The 12,500-nt window shown below is 43.1% G+C and overlaps 1 protein-coding gene across 3 annotated transcripts in view; it reads right to left on the bottom strand.

Moving 5' to 3' along the window:
• Nucleotides 1-12,500, bottom strand: part of grik4 (glutamate receptor, ionotropic, kainate 4) — a 197,965-nt gene that overhangs the window by 77,518 nt on the left and 107,947 nt on the right. For all 3 annotated transcript variants that reach the window (XM_080772183.1, XM_080772184.1, XM_080772185.1), the window contains exon 4: nt 1,216-1,380. In XM_080772183.1, the coding sequence (XP_080628309.1) occupies nt 1,216-1,380 (165 nt within the window). The remainder of the gene's footprint in view (nt 1-1,215; nt 1,381-12,500) is intronic.

The following is a 12,500-nucleotide window of genomic DNA, read 5'->3' as shown; positions in this document are numbered from 1 at the left end:
GGAAGCCTAAACCTACACGGTGAAGTCTACTGTTCATTTCACAGTCTGGGGTTTTCTCTTTACATGTGCTGCATGGTGAACTGCACAAAGGCCAGACAGACTCATGCATGTTTATGTACTTGGAACTGGAAACAGCTGTCGAGGATACTGATGTAATTGCATCAATTCTAATTGCTGGAATGATGAGAACCATTCACAATAGTCTTGTCTTACCAGACAGTAGACAGAGAGACCAATGAGTGATGGAGAGAGAAGAATGCAGAGATAAAATGTGATATTTTGGAGGGGAAAAAATGACTGTAGGCTGACAGGAATTGGGGAGAAGGATGGGGAGTGACACAAAGTTCATCGGGATCGGGATTCGAACCCGCAACACATGTCGTGTACTGGACCGCTACGAGTGTACTGCAGTATAACAGCTGTGTTTTGTTTGCTTGTTTGTTTTCCTGGGCAGGTAGCAGGTATTGCCTCGGTGACATTTCCATCTAACTGCTGCCACTGACCCATTCCTCATCCATTTCACGGCTCTAATCACATACGCATGCGTCTATGTGTCAATTCCACTATTTATTAGAGTTCTATCGTTAGCACGCTAGATCTGAGTCGGCTCCAATTCTCACATACTTCTAGTACTTTAGGTCCAGACTCTAAAAACTAAAGATTCTGCCGTTCTCAGTATTGAATAAAGTGAAACATAACCTGGAACAGACGTAAACACAACTTTTGACTCCTGCAGCTATAAAAAAAGAAAATATAGAATATGACAGCAGATTTTGTTCCCCCCAAACGACACTGGGCTGTCATCCATATTCAGTTATTTGTTTGACCAAAAGGTTGACAGACCTATCTTTATGTGCTCATGGACCAGATGGAAGAGAGGAGAGGCGTCCTGAATTTAACCCATTTAGGCCTAACCTCAAAATTTAAAAAGTTTCTTCTAAATCCTCCAGTTTTCTGAAATAAATATTTTCACAATTTTTCAAAAATAGCAGACCTACAAGCTCATAGTGCGCCACTCGGTGGCGCACTATGAGCTTGTAGATCTGCTATTTTTCAATAGCTAAATTATAACATGTTTAAAACACCAACAGGGGTTCGCGCCCAAAATGGATTAAATTACTAAATAAGAGCCATACGAGTGAGCTACACGCATGAACGCACACGCTCCCTCTATCTGGTTCTTTATTAGCATTTCTTCATTTCCCCATTACTTACTTGTCTCCCCCATCTCATATTCGCTGTCCCTTAGCAGTTCAAAGATGTCCACCTCCAGCTTGCCGGTGGTAGAGCGATTACTGTTTCTGTTGATGCTGTTTTTTGCCAGTGTTATGGCCAGCCGCTCTCCTCTGCTGCACTCCATAGGGTCGTCAAGGATGGCGGCTGGGAGAGAGAGAGAGAGAGAGAGACACTGTAAACACACGAGGCTACAAGATCAAAATCTATTTGAGTTCAACACAGTTACTGCCCTGAGGAATGATAATTATAATAAAGTAGTGGTCTAAAATGTCCATCTATCTTCAACCCCTTATCCAAAAGCGGGTCACGCAGGTAGCAGTTCTATCCCAGACTCCGATTCTCTTTCCCAGGCCAAATTAGCGAGCTCTGACAGGGAATCCCAAGGACTTCCCTGCAGGCCACCATGGATATAATAATAATCCGACCATCTGGTCCTAGGTCTGCCCTGTGGCCTCTTCCCATGCCAGCATGGATATAATGATAATCCCACCATCTGGTCCTAGGTCTGCCCTATGTGGCCTCTTCCCTGCAGCTGGGCGTGTCTGGTAAACCTCTGTGGGGAAGTGACCAAGAGAAGTCCTTACCTGTGCCCGAACCACCTCAGTTTCTGCACAAAGGAGCAGCAGCTCTGACTATCTGCATATTCCATTTCGGCCACATCTATCCACAATCTTCACCATTCTACTTACAGAATGGTGTCGTGCGTGCGTGCATGTTCACTGATCTAATGGCGATAAGTGTAATAACCTTACATGGTAATAAAGGCATTAGGGGTCAAATTCATCAAATGTGATAACTGAACACTCAGTTATATTTAATTTCAATATTGTAAGACTGCAGGTCCATCTAATGTTTGATATGAACTATACAAACTATGATCATATAATCAAATAGCAAATGTTTCAAAAATACTTTCTTATACAATAATGTTACTACATGAATGAATAAATTACTGGATGAATGAACAGCTTGGAAGGACGGGATGGATGAATGAACAGTTGGATAAACACTCGCTCTCTCCACTGTTAACAAATTAATGTAGGCCTGTTCCGTAGACACAAAGGCCTGACGCCCAACTGTTTACATCAATACTATTATCCAGTCAAGTCACTCCAGTGCATTGCCATTATGGAAATACAGCAAGTTCAATATTTCACATCAAACGATCAATGGCGTTACGACTATGTAAGCTGAATGAACAAACAGCATGGCTTTGAACGGCACCATGTGTCTGTCTCCAGGGAACCAACATTTATTGGCCATAATGGGTGGTGGATTCCTAAATATGCATGATGCCACTGTCAGGCACGTGCTACAATCCAAATGACATTTCTATATAGATAGATACCTGTGACTGAGAGTGCATAGTAGGCTTATATGGCTCGCACACACTGCCCCATATTTGCTCCGATTATGCTGTCGGGGACCATTTTTGGCGCTCGCCGACAAAACCCCCGATCTGACGCAAGATCGGGCTTTGATCGCCGAGGTTTTGCTCGCTGTGTGAAAGGCTCTGCGAAAAGATATAGCACCTCCCCGACCGTTTCTGAATATCAAGCAGGTTTGATATTTGGCTCTCTCATCGTACAGTATGAACTGGGTTGCGACCGCGTCCCGAGAAGGCCATATTACAAAATCAAGATTTAACGTTGATTTAACGCCGCACGTATAGGCTATCCAACTTTAACAAACAATTCCGCCCTGTGTAGTCTGGCTATTCCTGTGTGTGTGGCGTGCACGCAGTCGCAGAGAGAGAGAGAGAGAGAGAGAGAGAGAGAGAGAGAGAGAGAGAGAGAGAGCTGCGTCCAGCTACAGTGTGTAGGGGTACTAGGGGCCAATAGGAACAGCTTCTTTCCTGCTGCTGTCTACTTGCTGAACTCTGCCCCTCCCCAATGACACTGAACCTTGTCCTTGACATCCCTTCCGTCCCTCCATCCCTCTACCCATCTGAACTCATGCTTATATTTATTAGCATGTTAGCGTGTGTGGGAATGTGGGGGTGGGTGTGTATACTGTATATATGCATATATTATCGTCATCATGCATTGCTTGCACTGTACAGATTGTTCTTCTTATATAATTATTTGTATTTACTTGGTTCTGCCAACGTACTCTAATATTAGTTTACTATTTATTATTTATTTATTATTCAGTATACATTACTGCATACTGTACATTTTTCTGTATTTATTCTCTCATTACTGCATTACTGTATTGCACTTCTGGCTAGACGACACCCTTCATGTCATTGTCAGAGTATTTGCATACTCATTTGTGACAATAAATTGAATCTAATCTAATCTAAAGTGGCTGCAGCAGACAAAACTGACCAGTGTTAATTTCCCCACCTAATACACCTTGTCAAAAAGCAACACGGTGTCAACCTTTGTGTCCCTGTTAATCTCACAGCTGAATAAACAACAATTACATATTACCGAGATGAGACACGTTTGGCTCTAGGCTAAATATGAAGATATATATTTTTGTCTATAGCTGGTATTTACATTTGTGTCCCAGTCAAACTGAAGCCTCCACAGTGTGGCGGATGCTTCCGAGATCTGCAACACATTGTGTTAGGAATAGGATCAGGTTCAGTTGGTGACAGTGACCAGACCGTGGGTGTCTCCAGGAGACTTTGTGACAGGGTTTAGTGTGAAAGTATGAGTTGGTATAGGTTGAGGAACAGTGTGTGCCACATACATACTCAAGGAGACACTGTCCAACGTTTTGAAAAATAATCATCAAGGCCGTTTCACTCATATGGATATGAAGAATATCAGACTACAATGACTGTTGTTACTGCTGCTGAATTAGTTAAATGTTCGCTAAAAACAGACTGTATCAAATAATCAAATATAAGTGACTGGCTGCTGTAAACAATACAGATCCACCTCCCTGACAATATCATTTGTATATTCTTTTTAAATTCATGGATTAATAAAGGAAGGAATGAATGAATAAATAGGTTAATGAAAATAACCCAAACCTCTACCAAAGTGTCCTTGCTCTTGCACTGAATGATAGGTCCATTGTAGCATGTGTTCAGGAGGGAACACATCTGTTTTTTCCTGACATCATGCCAACACACAGAAGCACAGAGCTGGGAGCTGACACAGGTTTAAATGGAGCTTAATGGCAACAACCACAAGTAAAACACTGTGAGCCCTGCTGGATTCACACCAGCATGGCTATTAAAACCACACAAAGACAAAAAGCAACTCATCTATCTCTCCTCTGAGACCCCCATCATAAATGCAACTGCCTCTCTCTCTCTCTCTCTCTCTCCCTCCCCTTATTACTGTTTTATAGTCACTCTTTACCACCATGATTGTCTTAAAGTGTTCAAGCATAATAATATATTCGCAGAAACCAGCTAACTCCAAGGACTGTGTGTGTGTGTGTGTGTGTGTGTGTGTGTGTGTGTGTGTGTGTGTGTGTGTGCGCGTGCGTGTGTGTGTGTGTGTGTGTGTGCACGTGCACGTGCACGTGCAGTTAAAGACAATCTGTGAGACTAGATTTGTGTATCACAGACAGTTCCTGCGGCTGATTCACCTTCAGAATCTTAATTGGTTTTTGGTATTTTTGCTTTGGAAATCACACATCTCTGATGATCTCTATAAATTAATTAGCAGAGAGGCTGGAGTCATTTCAAATGTTTTCCGCATGTGTGAACTGTGAATGTGTCCATGAGCGTGCGTGCGTGCGTGCGTGCGTGAGTGAGTGGAAAAAGTACACGTTTCTATAGAAGCCTATATATAATAGGCTATATACGTAGCCTATAGAAAGTATACCCATATGTCCCTATTCACACGTTTTTAAATGTATAAAACAAATCAAAACCTAATTAACAAAATAATAGCGGATCTACAACCTCACAATGCGTCACAAGGCGACGCTTTGTGTGCTTGTAGACGGGCTATTTTGAAATGGCCAAAATACTGTAGTGGATAGAAGTGGCTAATGTGTGTTTTGTAATAATAATCAAATCTCTCAAAGTGTCGAGGTGTAAAAGTACAATATGCCTCTGAGATGTACATTATAGTGGTGTAGAAGTAAAAGGACAGAAAATTTGAAATACTCCAGTTAAGTAAAAAAAAAAAAAAAAACGCAACATTTTACTTAGTGCAGTACTTGAGTAAATATACTTTATAGTTACTTTACACCACTGGACAAATGGTCCTGTACCTTGTGATGGAAGCAAAGTATTTGTTGACAGCCTGGGTGATGATAAATAGAGGGGTCATCATAGACAGAGAGAGTGGGTGTGTGATTCGTGCCTGGATCACACTGCCATGGGCTCGTCTCCGACAGCGTGCTCACATTGGTTCCTGGATCACACTGCCATGGGCTCGTCTCCGACAGCGTGCTCACATTGGTTGTCGCCTCCTCGCAGCGAAGGCGTGCGGTTCATGTGATTGAGCATCAATGTCATTACTGTACGCCCACTTACTGAGGGGGTCAAACTAACGTGGCACTAAAAACATCAGTTGTCAAAGATGCTATACTTAACCCATTCTGACCTGAGATCAGATTCATACGAGGTTTCACACTGGACACACACTGGTCTGATTAACCCATTCTGACCTGAGATCAGATTCTAAAAAATGTGAGTCGCTCTTCGATTTTTCAAAAATAGCAGACCTACAAGCTCGTAGCGCGCCACTCGGTGGCGCGCTATGAGCTTGTAGATCTGCTATTTTTCAATAGCTAAAGCATAACATGATGCCAACACCAAAATGGGTGCCCGGTCAGAATGGGTTAATGCTTTTTCAGGGGCACCATTTACGACGTGGACATTAAGGAAGGGTTGTTAATTTGTCTTTCGAGTGCCATTCAGTTAAGTCAATACAAGTGTCATGTTGTGGGCCCCCGGGCGGCTGGCGTAGCTGTCTGGGCACCGTGGCTGGTAATCCAGTCTGGCAGTGTGCCGAGACTATCAATAAAAAGAAAAAAGGCGAAAGTCAAAAAAGAAAAGTGTATGGCATTAAGTAGATTACAATCATAATGAACATTCTAAACCTCCTCCCACGGACTGTTACCAGCACAGTCATAATTGACATATTTAGGTCAAAGTACTATTCCGCGCGTCGGGCGATGATACAGAGAAAACATGGCAGCACCCGGTGGTGCACAGCATGAGGCCTAACTTCTCATCGCTTTTCAGTACAAATGCAGTTATCAACCCTGACAATAGGGTAGAACACCCCATCTGTCTGTCTTTCTTTAGCAAAAATAACAGAGTGGCATAGGAGTAACAGACAGCATGGAGCAAGGAGATGAGAGAGTTTAGAGAGGAGAGACGGGAGAGAGGGGGGAAAGAAAAGAACACCACATGTGTGGTGGTGGTGCTACTGCTGTGGATCCAGTTAGGCAGGTGGACTGACACCCGCTGATGGACTCCACACTCCACAGTGTCCGTTCACCTGTCAGTCAACCCGTCTCCCTCCTCTACCTGGGCCTACATATAGATTGCCTGAGACGCACAGGAGAGACCGGACGACAGGCTGACGAGAGGAAGGAGGCAGCAGATGGAGATCAGGGGGGGATTGTGGGGAAAAGAGGAGAGCGTGGAGCGAGGTTGGTGAGAGGACAGAGTGGGAGGAAACACTGCCTCCAGAAACGCAAATAATGGTTGAAGTGTGAGTGAAAAAGGACATATGCACAGCTCTCATACACTAGACTAGACTCATTTTGCATATTTCACCTGGCCCACAAAAGTAGAAAGTAGAGGTGTTGTATTGTTCACAACAAAAACACTGAATTACGGGTTGAGTGTATAGGCTTGATCTCAACTAGGCACCCATGTTTTGACGGTGTACTTACATCTGTGGAAAGATGTATTTTATTATTGAAGAAGATCCCTATATGCAGTGGACGGAGAGCTGCGCTCGCTTCATCAAGCTTTAATGAACAGTTCTGAGAGGACTTGTTTACTCATCAGTGCTTGCCTCAGATGTAACGTTTACTCCAAGGGCCCACTCTGTCATTGCATCTGAGATGTTTTTGTTTTTTTTGTTTAGACCAGCTTGTACGGTTTTTATTCACGAGGTAGCAGATTTTCTTTGCCTTGTTGAGGGCTCTCTGTACTCCTGATGGATGTCATTTGCTGTTGGGAGTTTGTCATCCACAGAGTTTTGTTCATTGGCAAATGGCATAAACAATATCTACCCTAACCCAGCTCACTATTGCTATTCAACGACGGCTACACTCTAGTGGAACTTATATTTATTCATCCATTTATCAGAGCGAACATGGCTGGGGAAGCATGGATGGAAGTACCATGATGACAGCTCTGAAATGATGAGAATTCAGACTCACTCTCATCTCAGTCTGTGTTTCCACATAATCAAGTCAAGTCATGTCAAGTTTATGTATGTATATACTGTAGCACATTTCACATGACAAACGAGGACTCAATGTGATTCAATGAAATACAAAACATATAAGAAAAAAAAAGATAAAGTAAATATAAATAATAAAGTAATAAATAAATAAAATAATTAAGACAATAACATGTGATTAAAATACAAGATGAGTTATAAAAATTCTACTCTGCAAACCAGTAAGACAGCAAGGGAGCTCATGTATGTATTTCCACATCTAAGAGCTGAGCAGATGTAGCGGTTCAGTACGCATCATCGTACTGTTTGTCAGATGATCAGCGACGGGCGGTGGGTGCAGAGCGCTGGTTATCTTGACGGTAAAGCAATGCCGGAGTAGGTTAATGTGAGCTTCAGGGAAACCGTGCCCCTAGAGACGGGAAGCACGCTGGTAAAGACTGACAGAAGAGTCAGATTTAGAGATGCTGAGGGAGACGTGGAGAGATGTTTATGGGAGGTAATGGAGAGAGAGAGAGAGAGAGAGAGAGTCAGGGCCGTCTGCACTATATATAACTATGGAGCCAACAGTCTGGCTCGAGAGACTAGGTAGAGAGAACATCAGCTCTCTCTCTCTCGCGCACGCTACGCACACACACACACACACACACACACACACACACACACACACACACACACACACACACACACACACACACACACACACACACACACACACACACACACACACACACACACACACACACACACACACAGACACACACACACAGACACACACAGACATTCTGTCCCTGCTGGAGACAACATGACTCATTCAGAACTCCCACAGAGATGCTTTCAACAACATCTGTGCGAGCGTCTCCGTGTGTGTGTGTGTGCGCGTTATGCATAAACATGAGTGCATACAGTGAGTGTTTGTTCGTACATTTGTGACATCTGTGGCACGTGTTTATGAATCTCATCAAACTCTATCACCACAACCTCTCCAGCTCAAGAGAGATATGGAGATGCTGTAACAAACCCCATGGCCAGGGGGACGTCGTGCTATGGTGGCCACTGGGGCCTCGTTATACACCAGTTGTTGTCAACCTTGAGGAGGTTCCAGGTGGTCCACAGCTAAATGATGCATGGAGAGTTGATAACCAAATGAACCCTTACAGATCTTCAACTCTTGAGCGTGTGAACATTAATCTTATGCTCTCAAGACTTGTAGAATAATATACTATTTTGATCAACATTCCTGCCTGTTGTGTCTCCTATGGTACCACATCAATACAGCATGGGATTGTGGGCAGAATTGTATCCAACGACAACAACAACATATTCTAAGTTTTGGGTTTGAGAGGCTAAATCTCCTCAAATGGTGGCCTGGTCCGTGGCTCAAATGCCAAATAACTAATGGAAAAAACCACTGGCCATCTAACATCACTACAGCTTACAAGAGTTGATACAGTTTTGAAAGATGATCAACAAAACAGGTGGGAAATTGACCTTGGAAGAACAGTGTGTGGGGGGAACAACAATACTGTATGTATATATACAGTATATATGTGACTATAGACCCCCTGCTATGAAGTTAAACGCAAATAGAAGTGGCTGTAACACCCTGTGCATGCACACACACACACACACACACACACACACACACACGCATGGGGTGCCGGTGCAGCCGGCCCATGCAAGGTCGACTGAACTGTCAATATTGAACGCCACAAAGGGAGGCAAGTTGACTTCTCATATAGGCACCTGAGCCATATCCATTAGTCTAGCTGCCCTCTGTTAGTTTCCTGGTGAACTAACAATTAACTGGAATGCTAATGAAACAGCAGGCAAGGCACAGACAAACACACCAGCTAGCCAGAAGTGATGGCCAGGGCCACTGCCAGGGTATAGCAGCATCTGCCGGTGGTTGTGCCAGCAGGTTGGGATGGCAAAGGCATTGGCACAGCTGGTTAACCGTTTCCGTCCATCCGACGTGTCCACGCGTCCTAGGGAATCCAACCGACGGATTCAAAGGACGTGTGTACGCGTCCTATAGCGCATCTTCAATGATATCAGGTGAGAGAATAATATTCTGAATTTTTTTCAGTTTTTTGTTTTTGAGTGGGCAAAAAGGCCACCGTACGCTTCGCTCTTTGATCTGATAGATATACTAAGTGCTTCATTTCTGACTTAAAATATGAACGCTTTGGATTATTTAGTGATATAATGGAAATGAGAGCAAGGTAAACTAGCAAAATAGAATCGGGGCACCCCGGCACCCCTGAGCTCCTATTTTGAAGGAATCCCGGGACTGATTGTGTTAAAGGGAGGGGGGAGCACTGAAGGCTTTGCCAGATTCTTCACTGGGATCACGATCAAAGACACAGCATAATGGAGTGGGATTGGTGTTAATTGTGTCTGTGTGTGCACGGACACACGTGCATGCGTGCGTGTTTATTCATTCAGGTGAGTAGATGAGGGTGGACAGGTGTTTGACACCAGGGTTGAGGAGTCAAGGCAGCGTGCAGACTCGCCATCTGGTGAGAAAGAATATGAAATATGTTCTATTCCCTTCTTTTTGGAGGGGCGCTTTTGAAGATTACATCATATGGCAGCCAAATATATGGGACTTTTAATGTTTGTTAGAGTTTATGATGTAAATCGTTTGCCAGCCAAGTCTATGGACTTTGAGGATGTTTAGAGCACTTTAGATCTTTAGATAGAAGTCTATGCACTTTGTTTAGAGTACTTATGACGCACATAATTTGTCAGCCAAGTCTACGGATAGCGCACTAAATGACAACGTGAGACGTCATGTGGCCAATGTAAATACAGTGGGAACTTTTTTATAGTTCTGCTTTGCTTTTACCTTTCTTCTTTATTTCAACCAACAGTTCAGTGTTTCTAGAAGCACCACTGACGCTGAATAATTAAAGGGGCATTTCACTTCCGGGGTCATGTGGACATGTACTTGAGCACTACTTTTGTGTGCACTCTAGACAGTTTTAACGTTACTTGATTCAACATTTTGAAATGTTGTATGAATTGAATCGCACCCCCTTATAATTATAAACCCATTTTAACTTCAAACTACTGGTATACATTCCGACCATGTTAACACTTTTAAAGCCAGGCGTTTCTTCGGGCGCCCTTTTACCTGTGGCAGGCAAAAAACACAAAAAAAACTCAAAAAGCGGGCCCTGTGACATAGCCCAGAGAGAGAGAGAGAGAGAGAGAGAGAGAGAGAGAGAGAGAGAGAGACTGCCAGCTGAAGACTGCCAGCTGCTGTGGGGAATTGGCCATCTTCACAGATTGGTTGGCTCTGACACCTAAGCAGTGGATTGGATGGTGGCCACACCCAACCCGCAATTCTGATCAGAGGACTGTCAGCTTCGGCAGCAGAGAATCACTTCCTCTGTCATTTCACGCAAAACCAGTCCTTCAACCATCTGTCTTTGTAAGCCTAGAAAGAGACCGTGTTCCCATAACATGCCTCTGGAAGCTGAGAAAGACCAACTCAGATCTTTATTTGTGCTAAGTTTGAGTTCTATTATTTCATTTGTGTTTATCAGGTTTGTAGTTTGGGTTTTGTTAGTTAGATTAAGTTTGCTTGTATATTATTGTATATTTCTTGCAAATATTCCTAATTTTGGCTGGAATAAATATATATTCCTTTTTTATTCCAATTGTCTTTTTACATTTTATGTTGCTTCCCCTAACCCGAAGTAGTACACCCACATATACACGACAAGGTTAACGACAAGCTTCCCCACCCATGCTTTTCCCACGCCACATTTGTGGCAAAGCCGCTTGCTAGTGACGCAAGCGGCTTGTTGTCGTGCCTTGTCACGATTCTCACGAATATCTGGATGTAGAGAGAGAGAGAGAGAGAGAGAGAGAGAGAGAGAGATTAGGACGATGGCAGTATTGCAACTGTCTCTGTTGCTGGTCAGACCCATATCTCATCAGTTTTAATCACAGACATCTCAAGTGGTTTTCTGCTGCAATAAATACCAAACCTCCTATACAAATACAGCCCAAACTACCCCAGGATGAAGCCATTGACTTCAGTCTGGACACATCGGACTGAGCTATTAGCCAATAGGGATTTATCTCCCTTAAATACAGACCTCCCTTTTAATAAGAGCTATCTCTCTCTCTCTCTCTCTCTGTGTGTGTCTGTGCATGCATGCACGCACAAATGTGTGCGAGTGATATGGCCTACTGCATGTGTATCAATAATTGACCAATATACACAGGTGCATATTCCTGTGCTTGTGACCTAATCTGGTTAAATAATGAATGTGACAACTTTAGAGTCAGAGCATAATTGCATAAGTTCATTCTTATCTGCCGTTGGTGCCATTAACCTAACGATTACTCTCAGCACCTCCCCCTGGTAATTAAAAGCAGGGAGATTAATCACAGATTCACACATCTGCCTCGCTACCAGTGGTGGGCAGTAACGAGTTACTTTTAATATATTACTGTAATAGGCTATTATTCATTTACCCAGTAGTAGTGTATAGTACCGGTATATACTTGACCAAAAACAGTAATAATATACCGGTAGCATAATATTACTGTTTTCAAGTTTTCATAGTAAACTGCGACCTACAGTCGCAATTCCTAACAAATCATAGTACATTATTACATATGCCACAGGTTTTGTTGGCTGCTTTCTGAAAACATTTTGTTTAAAAGAGAGATGCTGCTTTATTTTATAGCCTTTTTAGCTGATTGTTGACTCTAAATAAATCACACTTGAAGTGAAGTGAGGGGTGCTCTTATCATATACATCATCAGACATCACATTCCGTGCTCGGCCAATCAAATCATCACAAATGTCATTCCGGCCAATCACTTTTGAAGACTACATTTAATTTCTCTCCAAACATCTCCCCATTACGTTCCCCAGCCTCTGACAGAGATGATAAGCACTTT

The sequence above is a fragment of the Protomyctophum bolini genome (genome assembly GCF_963924005.1).
Source record: "Protomyctophum bolini genome assembly, chromosome: 9".
In the NCBI taxonomy this organism is placed as follows: domain Eukaryota; kingdom Metazoa; phylum Chordata; class Actinopteri; order Myctophiformes; family Myctophidae; genus Protomyctophum; species Protomyctophum bolini.
The sequence above is the reverse complement of the archived record's forward strand: the minus strand, read 5'-3'. Positions and strand labels throughout refer to the sequence as shown.